Raw genomic sequence first — 19,991 nt, forward strand, 5'->3', positions numbered from 1 at the left:
AATTGACTTTCTCTGCTTGACTTATTTCACTTAGCATCATCTCCTCCAGTCCCATCCATGTTGATGTAAAAGTTGGGTATTCATCATTTCTGATGGCTAAGTCATATTCCATTGTATATATGGACCACATCTTCATTATCCATTCGTCTGTTGAAGGGCATCTTGGCTTTTTCCACAGTTTGGCTATTGTGGACATTGCTGCTATGAACATTGGGGTGCATACGGCCCTCTTTTCACTACATTTGTGTCTTTGGGGTAAATATCTAGGAGTGCAATTGCTGGATCATAGGGTAGCCCTATTTTTAATTTTTTGAGGCACCTCCACACTGTGTTCCAAGGTGGCTGTACCAACTTGCATTCCCACCAACAGTGTAAGAGGGTTCCCCTTTTTCCACAACCTTTCCAACATTTGTTGTTTCTTGCCTTGTCAATTTTTGCCATTCTAACTGGTATAAAGTGGTATCTCAATGTAGTTTTGATTTGAATTTCCCTGATGGCTAATGATGGTGAACATTTTGTCATGTGTCTGTTAGCCGTTTGTATGTCTTCTTTGGAGAAGTGTCTGTTCATGTCTTCTGCCCATTTTTTGACTTGATTGTTTTTTGGGTGCTGAGTTTGAGAAGTTCTTTATAGATCTTGGAAATCAGTCCTTTGTCCATAGGCCTTCTTTTAATATAGTTTCTTTATTGTTGTTGGATATGTTAACGCTGTCAATGGATCACGAGATCCTCATGAGTCATCCTTGCTTTTTCTCTCCCCCATTTCTCCCGGGGTGTCTGTGTGGTCTTTGCCTCCCACTCTGCCTGCCAGCTCCCAACTAGTCAGCCAGTGTGTTTGCTTATTTGCATTGCTTTTATTACCCCATGAACAGAAGTAGGTCACCTCCCAGAGACATAGTGTGCCTTCAGCATTGTCTCTTGCTCTTGGCTGCAGGGTGCCTGTCCTTGCTGGTGACGGTCCAGCACACAGAGCGCTATGTCACCCTGTTTGCCTCCATTGTCCTCAAATGTGACTACACCACCTCTGCCCAGCTCCAGGATGTCGTGGTGACGTGGCGCTTCAAGTCCTTCTGCAAGGACCCCATCTTTGACTACTACTCTGCATGTGAGTCCCTCCTCCTTCAGCCCACGTCCCTCTGTGAAGCATGGCCATCAGGGCATAGGACCACAAATCCTTCTGAGAGGGAGTCACAAAGGTCACTTAATGCAGTCCCCTCATTTTATAGATAAATAAACAACCCAGACAGATGAAGTAACTTATTTGAGGTCACATACTATTTTATTTTAAGATTTATGTCCTACCTTGTTCTAAAAAGATGTAGGTAGCTCAGACATTAAGTTTTTTAAAAGGCAGTGCCAGGGTGCCTGGGTGGCTCAGTTGGTTAAGCGACTGCCTTCAGCTCAGGTCATGATCCTGGAGTCCTGGGATCGAGTCCCACGTCGGGCTCCCTGCTCAGCGGGGAGTCTGCTTCTCCCTCTGACCCTCTTCCCTCTCGTGCTATCTCTCATTCTCTCTCTCTCAAATAAATAAATAAAATCTTAAAAAAAAAAAAAATAAAAGGCAGTGCCAGTCCTGCCTCCTGGTCCATTCCTGGTTGCATGCCGGCGCACTGAGATGAGTATGCAGTCCGCCTCCATTCCCCTTACCACCTGAGAAGGTGGACAAGAAGCCTCCTACATCCCCCAGGACCCTGAGGAGTGGCTGTTTGTGAACATCCCCCACCCCACCACCCACTGCCACACTCCCCTTTGTGGCCAGCCTTCCTAGTGGCCAAGGAAACTCTCCCAGTGAGCGAGAGCCCACTGCCCCCGGGGAAAACATTCTCAGTGCTGCACAATGCCCCCCCCTCCAACACACACACACACTTAGCCAAGTTCTACCTCTCAGTAGCAGCCGCCCCACTCATGTCAGCTCTCCTCCCTGGAACCAAAGCTCTTTTTAGCTGTCTACCTCTACCTCTCTCAAGGAACAAAGGAACCCAGATCCTCACCGTCAGCCCTGGACGATTACCCTTGTAGAGATTTTGAGAGTACAAGTAGACACCGTCTTTGTAGGAAGGAAGTTAGCTTCCAGAGGTGAGGAAAAAGGGGGAGGCATCAGCTTTACCTCTTTTAGCCTTGACTAATGTCTTACAGTATGAACCCCGATACCTGAATGTCTGAGTCACCCACAGAACCTGGCATAGTCCCCAAAAGACACATCTCTGAATCAAGGCATGATTTCCAGGGGGTTACTCTTCAGATAAAGTCGGAAGGGAGGAAAGGCCAGGGTAGTAAGCATTTGCCACCAGCAAATGTATTATAAGGGCAGGTGGATGAGCCCTATAGGAGCAGAATCTGGGGTGACCAAAAATGAAGCAAGGGTAGTTGGAATGGGAGACAGGAGCATGGAGCCAGGATTTGGAAATGGTGACCTTTGAGAGGGGTTTGGATCTTACTGCTCAGAGGTTCATTAGTATCACCTGGGAGTTCTTCTGAAATGCAGACTCTCAGATTCTCACTCCAGACCCACAGAATCAGAATCTTCATGTTTAGCAAGATTCCTAGTAGACACATGAGCTCAGAATAAAAATGAGAAGCTTCCCTGCTTCCCTGCTCCAGGGAACAGTAAGGGCGCCTTTCTCCGTGGGAATTCCCATCGCTGTGTCCTTCCACACCTAGCTGTGTCCTTTTTCCTCAGCTTATCAGGCGGCTTTATCCCTGGGCCAGGACCCATCCAATGACTGCAGCGACAGCCAGCGGGAGGTTCGCATTGTGGCTCAGAGGCGGGGGCAGAATGAGCCCGTGCTGGGCGTGGATTACCGGCAGCGCAAGATCACCATCCAGAACCGTGAGTGCAGGGGAAGGCGGCAGGGATCTGGGGGCGGCAAGAGGTGCAGACACCGGGCCTGGGCCTGGCTGAGTCATTGTGGGGATTTTCCTTTTTCTTTTCTTTCTTTTTCTTTCTTTTTTTTTTTTTTTTTTTGGTTTTGTGTTTGTTTGAGGAAAGTGCCAGATACATAGAATGCTGTTACCACCATCTGAAGTCACTCCCCTGGAAGTTGGTCTCTAGATGAGAAGATGTCCTACAGCTTTGGCTAAAGGTCTGGGAGTGGGTGGTTTCTTTTGCTTTTTCATGGCTGAGGTGTGGCTCAGGCTTGTTCGCTCCCTCCCATAAATTGCTCTCAGGGCCTGCATGAACCCCAGGCCCCTGAGTTTCCCTCTGGCCACTCCTGTTGTACATGTCTAAAGGGCTTCCAAGTAGATGGCTACCAGGTAGACCATCATTGCCCATTGGTAGAGGAAAGAGCATTAGCCTTAGAATCTAAAGACCTGGCTGGGTGTCCTGCTGCTTCCACCTGCTAGCTCTTGGACCAGTAGCAGATGTTTTCCCTGGCCTCTGTTACCTCATCTGAAAGGTGGACATAATGGTCTCTGTGTCTGTACACTGAAGTAAATATCAAATGTGTTATCTAAGAGCTATGTGTAAAGCATACTTATTCTTTGTGCCTAGTACAGGGACTGGTGGTTGGAGCCCTCAGACTCGGGTGTGTGTCCCCATTCTGCACTTATAGGGTATGTGAACTTGGGCAAGTCCCTTCAATTTTTTAGCCTCAATTTCTACAAAATGAGACTTGCCGTAGTACTACCCATCTCCTGGAGAGTCTTCAGGATTAAGTGAGATGATATGCATAAAGCACTTAGCAAATATTAAATGTGCAGTGAACTTTAGTTACGATCACTGAGGGCACTTTTGGATGGATGGGCTAGCGCCCCACATTCCTATCTTGTAATCCAGGAGGGCCGTGATGGGTTATTGGCACAAAATTCAGAGCCTGTTTCAGTGAGCTTCACATGCAGTGTTAAATAAATATTTACTGATTAAAAGGGGAAAAAGAAGGGAGAATACGTGAAGCAGGCCACTCGGTACCTGTAGCAACAATGTGAGGAAATCAGTGAATGCTCTATGACCATTTAAAGGTAGATCATTTAAAGGGAGCCAATTTAATATTTGCTTCCAAATTTTTGTATAATACTTTGGCTGTAATAGTTAAGTCTGGTTCTTTTACATGCGATCTCTGATTCCCCCAAGCCAGCCCTTAAACTCTCGGCCTTAAGGAACATCTATCCTTTTCTGGTCTCTAGCTACATTCTCAAAGATTCAGGGTGGTTCTCCTTTTCCCAGAGCCTGCAGAATTAGCCCTCATCTGACTCCAAAGTTTAAACTCTCTTCAACTGGCAAGCCTCCTTTATAGTTTTTGAAGGATGAAAGTCCCCACAGGTGACAGTCCCCACTTTTCTCTTTTTCTAATTCTGAGTAATACCATCCACTATCTCTACTCCCAGTCACCCTTGGATCAAACTCTTGTTTCTCCCTTACACCCATGGGAAAGCAGTATTTCCCCTTGGTTTTTATTTCTACCTCCATACTTGTCATGACTTCCTGAAGCCCTTGTTTTCTGACACTTTAGGCCTGTGTGTGCATCATTTTGAGATGACCATGTCAAGTCAGTTCTTGGATTATTTAAAATATCAACATATCTGAATGTCCTCATTACTGTGATATCCCTAAAAAAAATCTTTGTCTCTAATAAAAATTGGGGCAGATTTTTAATGCACATTAACATTAAGAGAGAATTTCCTCCAAAGCGTTTTCACCATTCTTCCACCTCTGGGGTAAGCTTCTTTCTGGGAAAGGTAGTGTGTTTGGAAAATCATGGGTAGGAAAAAAATCGTAGAGATTGACGTAGAAAGAGAAGGAAACAGAAGTTGAAGTTAGCTCCAGTGGTGCATGACCTTGCATTTTTGTTTCATTTCCTCAATAAATATTTTTTAACAAACAGATAATGAAGAATTATAGATGGGTTTGCTAAGTAAGCAGGAGCAAGTCTATAATGCTAAGGGTTTTTAAAAAGGAATTTGAAGATGTCCCCTGGCACTCTACTGTGGATGAAATAGCAGGGATGTGGAGGCTGTCCTGATGCCCCTGACTGGACTTTAAGCCCTTTTAGGACAGAGATGAGTCTTGTTCCTCTGCAGATCTTCCTCAGGGTCTGACATAGAGCTGGACCCACACAAGGTCTTCAGTGAAAATTTGTTGCATTTACTAAACTTGAACATACCATTCATTTATCTTAATGAGGTAGCCCAGCGCTTGGTGCTCATGAAAACTGAAATTCCTTTCTTGAACATCGAGTAACATTTACCCTTAAAATATGGGCATTTCATCCTTGCTTATTCAACTTCATCTTCTAAATTGTCCCTCCAAGATCCAGAGGGATCCGTTCACAGCTGGTGAGGAACCCAGGCTGTGGAGTTTTCCACCCGCTTAGGAAAGGACATTAGAACTTAGTGGTTAAGAGCACCAGCGTTGCAGCAGAGAGACATGGATTTGAACCTACCTCTGCTACTCATTATTTCTCTGTTCTTAGGCCAGTTTCTTAGCCTCCCAGAGTCTTGGTTTCCTCATCTGAAATGCAGCTAATAAGCATACTTACTGTATCAGGATGGTATCGAGTTTGTGAGTAAGCAAAAGCCCAAAATATTAGTGACTAAACAATAAAGTTTATTTCTTCTCATGTACAAATTTGGAGGTAGATAGTCCAAAATTAGTGTGGTGGCTCTGTTCCATTAAGTCCTCAGGAATAGGCCCAAGCTCCAGCTCACCAAGAAAGTCTTTTTCTTCCTCACGGTCCAAGACAGCAGCCATCACATTTGCTCTCCAGATAACAGAGTAAAAGAAAAGAAGAAGAGAAGGACAAAAATATTCCCAAAATGTTTTAGGAAAGTTCCTGGGAGCCATCATGTGACCCTTCTGCTTGCATTCTGTCCACCAAAATGGAGTTGTGTGTCCATGTCCACCTTTAAGAGAGGATAGGAAATAGTGGCTTTGTTCTGGATGACCACATCCATGACCAAAAGTTATATGACTGTGAGAGAAAGTTATATCCCTGGGAGACAGTGTAGTGTGTACCTCACCCACTCAGAGAGCTGTGGTGGGAGTGAAATGAGCTGATGTCCAAAATCCTTTCAGGATACCTGGTAGGGCTCAATGAATGGTCAGTTCTACCATCATTGTACTGTTTGGGGAAAGAGGAGGGTCTCAATGAAAGGGCTTGAGGCTTTCCTCTGCACTACGAGGGGCCCTCTTAGGATGTGGAAGGACAGTGCTGGGTCTTTAAGCCACAGGTCAGAAACCAGGGCCCTCTCCTTTAACCCCTGGCACTTTCTCCCTCCCTCCCTGCAGGAGCAGATCTGGTGATTAATGAAGTGATGTGGTGGGACCATGGAGTATATTATTGCACCATTGAGGCTCCCGGGGACACATCAGGAGACCCAGATAAGGAGGTGAAGCTCATTGTCCTGCGTAAGTGCTGCTGGAGCTTTCTCTTTAGCCACCCCATCACTGTGACACTTTTACACACAGAAAAACAAAACAACACAACACAACAACAACAACAACAGAAGCAAGCAAGCCCAGGTTATTGCTGGATTGCCAACCTCTGAAGGTCCCTTACCAAAGCTAAACTTTTTTTTTTTTTGCCACTATATTGATTAACGTAACCTATAGATCAAGAGCTGTATTTATTAGACCTCTAGGAGGTTAGACCTGGAAGCATTCTGCCGGCATGTTTCGTTAGCTTGCTCTTGGCGTCTCCGCTGCAGACTGGCTGACAGTGATCTTCATCATTCTGGGAGCCCTCCTCCTGGTCCTGCTGATCGGGGTGTGCTGGTGCCAGAGCTGTCCTCAGCATTGCTGCTGCTACATCCGCTGCCCCTGCTGCCCTGCCCGCTGCTGCTGCCCTGAGGAAGGTGAGAGCGGACGGACGAGCAGTGGGAGGGGGTGATGCTGCAGACTGCTGTCCCAAGTAGACCAGCTTCACACACCAGGTCAACACCTTGGGTCCTTCCAGTGTCTCCTCTGTGCCCTTCTCCCATCACAGGCTCACCCAGAAAATGATGCTCCAGGAAGTTGTAGACCCAAGGGGGAAGACTGCTGCCTGTCTACATCCTAGCCTGCTTAAGGCCTCCTTTCAGTGGTTCTGCCTACTGATGGCATTTCCTCAGTGGCCTGTGCTTCAGTATTTGCTGAGCACTCACCTTGCTCCGACATGGAGTGGCTGGAGTGGGTGGTTTGAATGTAGCAGTGAGAGAGGAAGCCACCCCTTGGAGATGACTTGAAAAGAACAGATAGAGGAGAGAGTTTTTAAAGCAGTGGTTCTTAAACTGAAGAATCACCTAGGGCTTGTTAAAACTCAGTTGCTGGCTCCACCTCCAGAGTTTCTGATTTAATTGGTTTTCGGTAGGCCTGAGAATTTGTATGCCCAAAAAGTTCTCAAGTGATGTGATGCTGCTGATCTGTGGGCCACAATTTGAGAACCTCTTTTTAGATGAAGGAAGAAGGTTTCATGAAGGAGAGAGAGAGCAGAAGACCTTGCTTTTAATGTGATCTTTCTTCTGGCTGAAATTTGACCTTTTAAAACAGAATTATGACATGTCCTAAAAAATTTGGCTGTGGAATGCCAATCTTTTTTGTAGAAAATTATTCTAAAAAAATCTTTTCTTAATAAATAGATGGAGTGGGATCAACAGCTTTAAATGGAAGGAATTTTGTGTTCTTTTTTTTTTTTAAGATTTTATTTATTTATTTGACAGAAAGAGAGATAGTGAGAGAGGGAACACAAGCAGGGGGAGTGGGAGAGGGAGAAGCAAACTTCCTGCGGAGCAGGAGCCCGATGCGGGGCTGGATCCCACGACCCTGGGATCATGACCTGAGCTGCAGGCAGACACTTAATGACTGAGCCACCCAGGCACCCCAGGAGTTTTGTGTTCTTAAAATAACATTTTTCCCTGATGATATAAGTAACGTATTACATTGTAGAAAATTTGAGAAATTCAGGAAAATGTAAAGACTAATCTGAGCACTCAGAGATAATCACTCTTATCATTCTTATCAGTTTGGATCATTTGAACAGAAATTTTTTAAAAGAAAAGATAAGGAATTACCTCTTAAAATAGAAACAAAACTTAATCTACAATGTCAAGAAGGTCAATGGCCTGCATCTGGTTTCAGTCCTGTGTTTCGGGGTTGTTGTCTTACAGGAAAAGAGAACTAACTTTTATTGGAAGTCTGCCATGCGTAGGCCCTTTGCATGTATTTCCCTGTATGAATCCTCACAACCCTAGAAGGCTATATCATCACTACTTAACAGATGAGGGGACTGAAGGTCAGAGTGGTCACAGCTAGTAAGTGGCATTGACAGTATGGTATTGAATCCAGGTTCATTTGACTTATGAGTGCCTGAATTTCACACAGTAGAGGCTGCCACAGCCTCTATGTGGAGATCACAGTGGGCTTGGCAGAGATACAATGACCTCCTTAAAGAGAGGAAAAATAGCAGAGAACTCCATATTGGGCTGTGGATCTCCTTACCTTTCAAGAGCCTCTGGGAGAGATGCCGTGGAGAAGTCACTGTCACCGGAGTAGTAATATGCAAGAAGAGATGAGAAAAATCACTCCCAAGATGCCTTCTTAGAATCCCTAGGTCCGTGGAGCACGAAAAACAGGCAGGCCTGGGGATGAGACCAACACAAATGATAAATGTATCCACTGTTTCAGTAAGCTGATAAACAGATTCTTGGGGAGAGTGGTTTCTCCTAAGTGGTTAGAGTTCATTCAGAAGAACTGGTAACATAAAGAAATGCAGGCCACAAGTAAAGATCCCTAGACTGGAGCAAATGAGGTCACTTTCAGAGTGAGTTACTGTGGCTGACTGTCCTGAGAATTTTGATGACAAGAAGAGAGTACATGGAGGGGGCAGAAGTTGTTACGGAGAGCTCTTGAATGAGGAAAGGGGTGTGTGTGATTGTTGGTTAGAATAAGATAACCCCAAGCATATTTGTAGGCAAAGAACCAAGGCCAGTAGGAAATGAGTAAAGTGAAGCCTTATGAAGTGAGATGATCACTGAGCAGATGCAACAGGAGTGACATCAGGCGTACGAAGGAAGGAGGACTACTTTTAGAAAGGAAAGGAAGGGCAGCCTGACATCTGGAGAGAGAAAATCATTCAAATGTGGGGGATGGTCCAAGTATAAGGCAGGAAGCTGAGGGAATCTCATACAACCTGTCTCGATTTCAGCAAATCAAAAGTCTAGAGGCAGAAGGGAGCTTGAGAATGATGTCAGTGCTTCTTGACCTTCTCTGACCACAGCCCACCTCCCTAACTTGGTCCCACTTTCCAGTGAGTTACTAGAACCAGGGAGGAGAAAAATGAGAATGACAGCAAATTTTAGTAACCCTTGATAATTCACTTAGTACTGGTAAACGACCCACAGTGGAACTTAAAGATGAAAGTTCTTGAAGCTGAACACTAGATCGATTACTGGCCATCTTCCCCACAGAACCTCTAAGCATACCCTGTAGTAGGCCACAGGCCACACTGGGAATCTCTGATCTATGTCACTCACCTCCCCATCCCCCTCACAGCTGAGGGAAGTAAGGCCTAGAAAGACTTCAGCACAGTCACACACAGCTTGTTGGTGACAAATCCGGGACTAGACATAGGTCTCTTGATTCCATGCCCGGGGCTGGTTTCTCTCCCTCAACCAAGATGATGTCATCAGCCAAGAGTTCACGGGGAGGGGAAGACATGAGAAATGGGGAATGTTTAAACTGTTCTAGAGGAGGGAAGTGGGCTCGATAGATCAGTCAAGGGAAGCCATGTTGGGGAGCGCTATTTGAGTGAGGTCAGTTGCCTGGCTGTGCAGTCAGCACTAGCAGCACGGGGCCAGAAGCGAAAGCCAAAATAGTAAGAGTTCAAGGGCACGGGATTCTAGGAAGTTCCAAAGGATGTCACTGAAATGACTAGCCAGTCAAGTTAGAGGGGACTGGTAGTATGGGAAAAGGTGAAAGGACTGTGTGACGATGGGTCGAAAGAGGGTAGAGGATGAGCTCTGTAAGAGTGGAGAGGGGCTGGTGAGGGATGGGAAGCAGTTACAGGCAAGTTTCAGGCACCACGGGTGATGCTGGCTGCAGGCAAGGAGAGGCCCGGGGCTCTGGAGGAGGGGGAGGTGCTGTGCCATTCCTGTCACGGGAGAGACGTCTTAAAGAATATGCCCTGGGTTTTCCTCAGAAATGAAGATAAATAGGCCTTTGGTGGTCTAGTCTCCAAATGTGTACTTTTGTTTCCTATGGGATCTAAGGCAAAAGAAGGGACTTAATTACAATAATTTATTATGACAGTCTCTTGATTGTCATCTATTAGGCATGGCACGTGTACTATTGCTTCATTTAACCTCACAAGTTTATGAAATAGGTATTTCTGTCCTTAGCTCACAGAGAAGGAGCCTGGGCCCAGAGGCCCTGGAAATTCGCTCATTCATGCTGAAGTCCATCTGACCCTCAAAGCTCGTATTTAAGGAAACTTAACCCTGAGGACCATAGTTCTCAAAAGGTTGTTGAGAATCCTCAATAGTCAATTCCAGTTGGGCGTCCTGCACTCGTATTAAGGAGCTTGTCAAAAACACAATTTGCACTTGCTTTGCACTAGACCGAAGGACAGTATCTGAGAGTGGGATCCAGGAATCTGTATTTTTAACTAGCTCCTTAACATGATCAAGGCAGACTTTACTCCACTGAGGTTCAGAGATAGCTTATTAGGAGTCTTTTGAGGCTTAGCTACTTTCTCCATGTCTCTTCTTTTATTGCCTGATTCCCTACTAGGTGAACAGCAGAAAACCCTGACATCCCCATGGAACGAGAGGGCCAGGGAGAAGCTCAGAGGCTATGTTTTCCACGCCCATCTCAACAGTTCCATTACATCAGGGAAAGGCGGGGCCCTGGGGAAAAGGGTGTGGCAACTAAGAAGAGAGCAGGTGGGTTAATCTCTGGAGTATGGAAAATTTGACAGGAAAGCTAATAGAAGCTCTGGAAGGGTCTCTAGGGAGTTATCTGTGCAGAGGGTCTCGTTTGTTAAAAAAAAAAGTCGTTTGGGGGACAAGGAGTAAGCCCAACTTTCCCTTTGTCTACTATGGAATTGGGGGAGTAGGGGAAGGAAGTGGCCAGGATTCAGTTAGAGGGGTGGGGAGCAAGTAGGGTTGTTCCCAGTGGAGTCAGATGCCCCAGGCCTTAGAGGCAGAGACTAGTCTGGAGTGGGTTTTGAAGTGTGGAGCCAAGTTGGAAAGAAATAAAGCAAGAAGTTACCACTGTGGAAGGTGTGTTTTGTTTTGTTTTGTTTTGCTTTGCTTTGCTTCATCACAGAAATATAGGAGAGCCTGGGGACTCAGTGATTTGGCGGAAAGAGCACAGGCTTGGGCATCAGAGAGGAACCTCTGTCCATCACCAGCTATGGGACCTTGAACTGGGAAGCCAACCTCTGTGCACCCAGCTTCTTCATCTAATTCCCACATCAAGAGATTGCTCTGAGGATTAGTTAGCTTAGGTAAAGTGACTGACACATGCGAAGTAAGCAGGGCATTATGTGTGCGGATGGTGGCACATGAAGGGAGCTGGGGAGGCATCGGTTAGCAAGAGGGCGAGGAAGGTGCTGAGCACGTGGAGGGTCTGGAGTGCTGGCCACCTGAAGGTGTGGCAGCTGGGTGAGCTGCTCTAAGTTTGCATCTGCTTTCCTCCAGGCTAGGCCGTGATGCCCTGTCAGGGCTGCAGCTCCAGACATTTCTGAGGGCTCAGCTGCAACCACTTGTGCTAAAGTGTGTTTCACACCAGAGCCACCAGGTCCAGATGGCCACTCAGCTGTTGGCCTCAGCAAATCCCCGACCCTTTGCAGTAGGGGCCAGAATACCTGTCTTTTGTCCTCTTATTGCGCCAGGAAGAAGCCTCAGAGAGGCAGAGCCCTGCTGCTATAGAGGTGGCCACAGGGCTTGAGGAATGCAGGAGGAGGTGAAAGTGTCAAGCCAGGGGCTGAGGCAGGCACTTCCTGCCCTGAAACATGCAAGTACATTTCCTGCATGCATGGATAGACAGAGACCTTGGGAGACAGTTACCTCAAAACAGAAATTCACGAACAAAACCAACAAATGCTTTTGTTTTTAATTTGCACTCACAGGGGTGGAGGGGAGAGGACTGTGTGCTTCACACTAGCTGCTCCTGGGGTACCGCAGTGACACGTGTATGGGTTCCTTGTGCTGCTTTTTTACATGATTTTCTTTGTCCTGAAAGGAGATAGTATTTCCTTTCTCCCTTCTCTGCATTCGCTGCACCCTTTAGAAATTCCCCCTACTTAGGGAAAATCCCAACACTTATTGAGACAAGGAGAAGAGTTGAAAGGATCTACTGTGATCTACTTCAGCTTTTTACATCTCTTGCCTCCCTCTCACTAGTTCCTCCCCGCAAGGGCTGGTGGTTCTTCCGTCTCCTTCCCTTTACCATAGTTCTGCCCATTGACCTCAGCACCTACATCCTTTTTTGTTTGTTTTCCTTTTCTACTCTGAGCAGGGAGCCCTGAGCTTCTCTGGCAGCCCCCTCCAAGTCCTTTGCATCTGCATCTTCTATATTTGGCCTGTGGCTGAAGGCCTTGTTGGCCTGGGACCTGAGATTTCATGGCCTACTAATATCCATGTATCTACCTACATCTTAGGTGAACCTGGGAATGGGAGGATGATGCAATGTTTTCAAGGCTGGGAAGGCAGGTATTATAGGTATACTTTCCTGGCGTACATTCCCAGCTCCTTGCCAGATGACCGATGGGTTACTGCCCCTTTAACTCTGACTTCTATGCAAGATAGATTAGAAACTGGCCTCTTAGCAAGGCTGCTGGGTAGAGAGAAGAGAAGTGGGGGGTGTGGGGCTTGTCCTGGCTGAGGGTCTGCATTTCTCCTTTTTCCCCTGCAGCCCTGGCCCGCCACCGCTACCTGAAGCAGGCTCGGGCCTTAGGCCCTCAGATGATGGAAAAACCCCTATACTGGGGGGCGGACAGGAGCTCCCAGGTTTCATCTTATCCAATGAACCCGCTGCTGCAGCGAGGTAAACCTTGCCAGAGATTTGGGGTGGGAGAGGGCAGAGGGCAGGGGTAGGTGCAAGGGCTATATCGGGGCCTTAGTGGCCAATATAGTGGGTATCTGTGATTGAGGATGGGGACGGGATGGATGCAAGCTGATTAATGTGGCATTTTGGTGCCCTGGTTCTGAGGAGCATGTTTTGGGCCAGCAGTTCTGCATGTTCTGATCCTTGTTTCTTTTCAGATTTGTCCCTGCGATCCAGCCTCCCACAGATGCCAATGACCCAGACCGCTGCTCACCCTCCCATCGCCAATGGTGTCTTAGAGTATTTGGAGAAAGAGCTGCGGAACCTCAATCCAGCCCAGCCTCTGCCCCCTGACCTTAAAGCCATATCTGGCCAAGCCTGCAGCATGCTGTCCTCCCTGGGCTCTGAGGTTGTGGAGCGCAGAATCATCCACCTGCCCCCACTGATCAGAGACCTGCCATCCTCACGGAGGACCGGCAACTCCTCCCGCCAGGAGTGGCTCACCCCAGTTCCCCCCGGACCCTGGGATCCGAGGGAGAGGAGAAGGCAGGCCCACTACTCTGATTTCCACCGGGAGCTTCAGGACTGGGAGCCTAACCGCTGGGCATTGGAGGGACGGGAGCTGAACCGACTTCAGAGGGGAAGGCACCACCGCTCCTGGCTGCACGGGTCACCTGCGCCCTGGTCAGACAGGGACAGCCTCAGTGACGGCCCCTCATCAAGCGAGGCCCGCTGGCGGCCCGACCACCCACCTCTCCGGAGCCGCTCTCCAGACCGACCTCGCAGGCCCAGTCCCCGGGAGAATGCCCAGAGGCACCCGAGGCGCAGGCACCGCAGCTATTCCCCTCCCTTGCCTTCTGGCCTCAGTTCCTGGAGCTCTGAGGAAGATGAGAAGGAGAGGCGGCCCCAGAGCTGGGGAAACCACCGCCGCCGCAGCTCATACTCCTCAAACTGGCCTGAGGAGAAGCCACCCAGCTACCGGTCACTGGATGTCATGCCAGGCAAGAATGGCAGGAAAAAAGGGAGTGTGGAGAGGCGCTCGGTGAGCCTGGGGCATCCTGCTGAGGGTCGGGTGTGGGCAGAGCGGGGGTTGGCCCCAGCTGACACAGGCCACCCCACGTGCCACCGATGAGGGTATCTCCTCCTTGAGCTTGCCTGGTGGGCATGGTGAGACCTCTTGTCAGAGCTAAAAGGGGCCCAGTGTGTGCAGAGGGTGGAGGAGGGCTCAATGCTTGATGCTTAAAGAAGGGCCTTCTCATCCCAGACCAGCCCTCCTCATCCCAGACCAGCCCTCCTCACAGTCTCGTGAGGCAGGGTTCCCCCATTTCACAGATGAAGGAACGAGGCTCAGAATAATTCAGCGCCTGTGCGCAGTGGAGCTAAGACTTAAATGCAGGTTTCGTGGCTAAGGCTTTACTTCCTGTCATAGCTGCCTGCCTTTATTTAGTGAACCTATTTCCATACCCCAAATTAGACCGTACAGCCTGACAGAGGACTTTTGTGCCACTTTTGGGGGCTGCAAGTCAGTGTGCAAGGCCTTGTATTCGAGGATGAGGTACTGTGAGACCCCCAGAAAGAATCCTTAAACTGATTAAAAACAAAACAAAAAACCTCATATCTCAAATATGGGTCAAAACTTTGGGGTTCTGAAACAGGCAAGGGGCTAATGGGTGCCAGTCATAGATTACTAGCCTAAAAGGGGCACAAAGAGGGATTATAGGCCTTTTAGGCCTTAAATTTTTTTTAAAGATGTGACTTAAAAAACCATTTTATAATTGATATACTGAAACAATTGTATTCCCTTATGTCACTTTGCAAAGTTATGCTGCCATCAGTCACAAATATTCATGAACTGCCTTCAGAGCCAACTTAAATGAAAATCTATTTCTCTATTTGACCAAAATCCTTTTCTGTTTTGCTTCCTTTGAGATAAAGGGATATGTAGTAGGCTCTGAGGGAAGTTCCCAGAGTAGAGAATATTGTAGGAAGAATTTTAGTCTCCCATATACTTTCAAGGATATTTGAAAATGCAAGTTCTGCTGTGTTTGGTTTAAAAACTAATCACAGGCATGGAGTATGCAAAGAAACAGGCACCTTATGGGAACTATAGTGCTAACCTTTCTAGAATAGAGCCTTGGTGAGAGAGTAATTCATGAGGAAGGTAGCAAAGGCCTGCAGGCAATTCTAAAATAATGGCCTTCCTCAACAGATGTCCCAGGAGAGAGGCAAAAACCAGCAACAACGAAACTTAGTAGTATTCTTACTAAATGGTACCTAACTATGGACATTGATGCCATATCCCATTTAACTCTCACAACACCTATGAGGTTTGTACTGTTATCTTCATTTTATAGTGGATCCAACTCTTTCTTCTATGTTACCAATAAGAAAATTGCATCCTGAAAGAACACCTGGAACCAGTTAAAGCCAGGACAACTGCTGCTACTTTAGTCAGAGAGGGACTAAACTGTCTCTTATCTTCATTTTAACAGAGAAGAATGTTATTTGAAGGACAGTTTTGGGCCCCAAATCCAAACCCTATCTTCTTTGAAGTTTTTCTTCATTTTCTTCTCTTTAAGTGAAATTATGTGGTTTCTTGTAAGTGAGAAGAGGGTAAAAGGAATACCAGTTATGTTCCAGACATTGGGGTAAGCCTTTTCCAAACCTTATTTATTTAATCTTTGCAACAACAGGTGAGGCTCAGTGAGATCGGGTATCATGCTCGAAGTCACAAAGCCAATAGGCAGTGAAGCCAGAATTTCAGGATGGATAGCCCTCTGACTCTCAAGCCTTTACCCTTTCAGCAACTTCATGCTGCCTCATTTGAAAGAAATAAGAATCATTTGGGGCAATGATGTTTTCCTGCTATATTTCTTCCTGGTAACTTTATTTCTTCCTCATTTTCTGAAAGTATCACAGCTTCCTTTATCATTAAGATGTACACACCACTAATTCTACCACAAGCAAACCAAATTTTCTATTGTAAAGTTGCTCATGAGACGCAAAGATTTCACTCAAGATAATTTTGAAAGCCTTCATTGTTTTGGATTTCTCTAAGCTTATCTCCCAAAGAGTTATCACTTTATTACATTCCACTGTCTGCTCATATTCTGAGTGACTACAGACCCAGGGCCATGGCTGGCTTTAGATTGGTTGGTTTGAAGGGCACAGTGTTTTTTGTTTATAGTTTGAATTTTGATGCCTCCAGTGAAGCAAAAGTCTCCAGGGCCAAAATCTTACTTTTTGCTGCTCTCCTCGGTGGGACTGGACACTTCCCACACACTTTCCTAACCTCTGAAGTTTTCAGAACTTGCAGTTAACTTCAGAACTTATAATACAATTGGGCCACTAGATGGCAATCCTTGATTATGTACAACAAAGTTTCTGTTTGCTCCTTGAGTTAGTAAATGTTGTCACCATTTTCTTAAATCAAGCTTTCAGCAGTTACAGCTTTGCCATAACTTTTTATGAAATACTTATTAAAAATACTTTATTAAATATTCAGAGCAGTATGCATTAATCAAAAAACCTTTTGGCTTACACGGAACCTTCTCTGTGAAGAAGAATGTTTAACAAATAGATACCGAGGAACAAGGGCTTCCATCCAAAATAGGTAAGAACTGTTCTCTGCAGAGTGCCCACGAGAAAATGGGACTTATGCTGAGGAATCTCCCACTTGACTACAGAATCGGGATTCCAGCAGAGATCTGACCTCAAGTCTGGTGTTTTTTTCATTCTATCAAAGGCTGCAACCTCAGAAATATAAGAAACTGTAATATCAAGTTTTAAACTCCTATAGTTTCAGACTGGGTTGCCCCTGTGTTCTTGGCCTCCTTCAGATGGATTATCTTTCTTTCCAATCTTGCCCTACAAGAAAGGGCTTCCCAAGACATTTCTGGTTTGTTGCACACTTGGTCTATACCTACCTGTTCTAATACAAGAGAAAACTACTGCATTCCTTCTTCTCCAAGTTAAACTCAAACTTTCGGTAGAGAATCCAAGATTTTTCATTTTTCTTGACTTGATTTAATAAAATTTTTTTTTTGCTCAGTATACTTAATCTTCTACTTTTAATACAATGCCTATTCCTTGATCATGTCTAGGTTTTCCTTCAGCAAGCCCTGCATAAGTTCCTTTTGTCCCCTTTCGTTCCCTTCCTTTGTATCAGAGAATATTCATCCCATAGCATTTTGATTAGAAGCCATGCCCCCTAAAACTCACTTTCCTGATAAACACATTTTTTTATAGTAACATGAATGTATATACATATACAATGCATTTAACTATGTTTGGGACAGGTACCTTGTTTTGCCATTTCAAATAGGATAAGAAAGGTCACTTTCATGGACTACAGCTACAGATATTGAAAACTTAGAAATGATCCCCTACGATACATAGTTAGAGAAATATGAGAAATATAGACAGTCCTTGCCCTCACAGAACAAGTTGAAAAAGCCGAAAGATCAAGTGTACTAACTTCTGAAGAAAAGGCATGAGTTTGGTCAGAAAGAGATAATGATCTTTGAAAAATAACTTGAGAGAAATACTAAGGTATGAAGCTCAACTTTTTAGAAAAGGGCTGAGAAGCAATGGTTCAGGACACTATGAATAGGAAAAGAAGAACTGGGCCATGTCTTCATGAACAAATGGTAGGGAGGTGGGCTGATGAATGGACGGTACTTTTTTTCAGTCTAAGGGAGACTTGAAGGTGTTAAAATCAGCAGGAGGCAAAGTGAATGAGACTGTAAGAAATTTTCAAACATTAAAGGTATTTGAGGGAGGCTCTATATGAAAGAAGAGAAGCCTAAGCCTGGGGAAGAGACTGGCTTCATGAGGAGTCAAGAAGTATTTTTTAGATTCAGTTATGCTGCCCCAGCATCCACCACTCACCTAGGATTTGCACCCAAATCAAGTGCACCCTGTATGTTGTGTGCATAGACAATAGATTCCAGCTGACCGGATTCTTTTGTGTTCTATCCCCCAGGAGAGAGGCAGCTCCCATAGTGGAAGGAGTGTGGTCATTTAGCCACCGGGTACAGCACTACTTCTTTGGCTACTTCTCAGCTCCCTTGCATCATCAGCATCTCCCAGATTTCCAGCTGACTCGGGAGGGACACTGCAAGTCCCTATCTTATAGTTTTGGCTTAGATTCTGAGAACAAAATAGAAAAATACTAAAAACAAGAGTTGGAGGACTTAATGACTGTCGTGTTAGCCTTGGCTCACACTCTGCACATTTAGAGTGTCTGACTTGTCATGGACCCTAACTGGTATGTGATCTCTCAGGAACTTAGTAGCCTGAGTCTTCAACTAGGTGACAGAGCTCAGAACTATGGCCATTCTCAAAGTGAGAATTCAGGAATCTTTAAGAAGAAATCAAACATGCTTCAGGTGCAGGAAATTTATTGAATATGGAAATTTCCATGGGAACTTGTCTCTATCTCTATAGCATATCTCCATTTTAGGAGTCCACCTTGCTGCACCCATTCCCAGTCCTTAGTGCTGGAATGATCCAGCTTGACCCGAGGGTCAAGTCAGAGATGGCACAGTGATGTACTCTCTTCTCATGGGTTATTTATGTAAGTGTAGAAAATCACTAAGAAGCAGTTTTGCACCAAACTTATGCCTGTCCCTTGTTTTCTTCTTGCTTTTTTTTTTTTGCCTACATCTAATTTATATATCCGAATATATTATGTATCCATTAAAATCACTTTAAATGCTTCTTGAGAACAACACAGTATGTAAATAAATTTGAAAGGAAATGTACTGGCTTAAGGATTCTGTCCCAAATAAATATTTACTTTGGTGCACTTGACTGAACTGAGTTTTCTTCCCTACTAAAGCTCAGAGAAGAGCCAGGCTAACTTGGATAGTTTGGAACCACCTTTCTGCTGGCACCACTCAGCCTTGCAGAGTTGAGATTTCCCAAGCAGAAGCATCCAGGTAGGTGTGGCCACTCAGAGAACACCAGGAGGACAGGGCTATGCCCTCTCTACAGTAAGCTCCACCACTCCCTCCCATTTTCCCCAGTCCCTTTGGTGGTTTCATGAATCCATTTTTGCTTGATGTAGAGATGCTTCTTGAGCAGATTGTTAGGAGATGGTCTGAAAGGAGGGGTGTGTGTGTGTTCCTCAACAGTATCTTTATGTATATGGCCTTAAGCTCAATTTAGATCCTGTTGTGTTGACACTCATTTTTCCCCCCAGCCTCATTAATTACATCTGGAGAAAATAGGTTAAATGTGTGCATCAGGCAAAGATTTCTTTCAGATTTTTGATGTCTATAATGTAACTGGGTCTAAAATAGCAAAACAGAAACAAAAATAAAAAATTTTAACAGATAAGACATAAAATTGAGTAGGTGAGTGTCTTCTGGTCTGGACAAGATGGTATAGACCTTTTCCTTGCTCCTCCCCACTAAGCATAACTTTATAAACCCTGGAAATGGCACAAGAAACAGGCAAAGGAGAACTCTAAAGAATGCTAAGAAGAAGGCAAGGTAGTTTGGGAACTCAGGACATGAGGAATAACACAGAGGCAGGGTGTCTTGAATCCCCCAACCCAAAAAAAAAGAGCCACCCAGAGCTGGCATTTTCCAACTTCCCACCTAGCAAGAGAAGGTAGTAGCTCATTCTTCCCTCTGGATTTAGTGGGAGTCCCTCTGACAACCTCAGGCAATGGGGACCGTCTAGGAGCCCTGCCAAAAATAAGTGACCAGGGGGAAGTACGATCCTTCCCTGCTGGGCCAGAGACTCTTCCATAGAGAGATACTGTGGTGAGTAAGAAGAATCAGTAAGAGAGACTCAGGTAAAGCAAGTAACCCAGCTGAGAAAGCTCTTTGTTCCCAAGGGCCAGAGACTCTCCTCCCCTGCCCAGAGATAGTAGGTCTGACTATGGAAACAGGAAAAAGGAAAAAGGACCTGTCACAGCTAGCAGCCTAGGCCTGGAAGCCACTTTGTCTCCATGAAACTGATGCTCTCCTCCCTGGTCCAGATTAACTAGGGTAGCAGGGGAACACCAAGAGAAAGATTTC

The 19,991-nt window shown here is 45.7% G+C and overlaps 1 protein-coding gene across 3 annotated transcripts in view; it reads left to right on the forward strand.

Annotated features, from left to right (window-relative positions):
• ILDR1 (immunoglobulin like domain containing receptor 1) overlaps positions 1-18,789 on the forward strand; it is a 31,951-nt gene extending 13,162 nt beyond the window's left edge. The window contains exons 2-8 of one of the 3 annotated variants that reach the window (XM_027587242.1): positions 934-1,104; positions 2,680-2,829; positions 6,226-6,345; positions 6,645-6,791; positions 12,829-12,960; positions 13,179-14,002; positions 17,945-18,789. In XM_027587242.1, the coding sequence (XP_027443043.1) occupies positions 934-1,104; positions 2,680-2,829; positions 6,226-6,345; positions 6,645-6,791; positions 12,829-12,960; positions 13,179-14,002; positions 17,945-17,986 (1,586 nt within the window). In that variant the 3' untranslated portion in view covers positions 17,987-18,789. The remainder of the gene's footprint in view (positions 1-933; positions 1,105-2,679; positions 2,830-6,225; positions 6,346-6,644; positions 6,792-12,828; positions 12,961-13,178; positions 14,003-17,944) is intronic. The other 2 variants (XM_027587243.1, XM_027587244.1) reach the window with 2 other exon arrangements.
• The last annotated feature ends 1,202 nt before the right edge of the window (positions 18,790-19,991 follow it).

Source organism: Zalophus californianus, chromosome 1, assembly GCF_009762305.2.
Source record: "Zalophus californianus isolate mZalCal1 chromosome 1, mZalCal1.pri.v2, whole genome shotgun sequence".
Classification (NCBI taxonomy): domain Eukaryota; kingdom Metazoa; phylum Chordata; class Mammalia; order Carnivora; family Otariidae; genus Zalophus; species Zalophus californianus.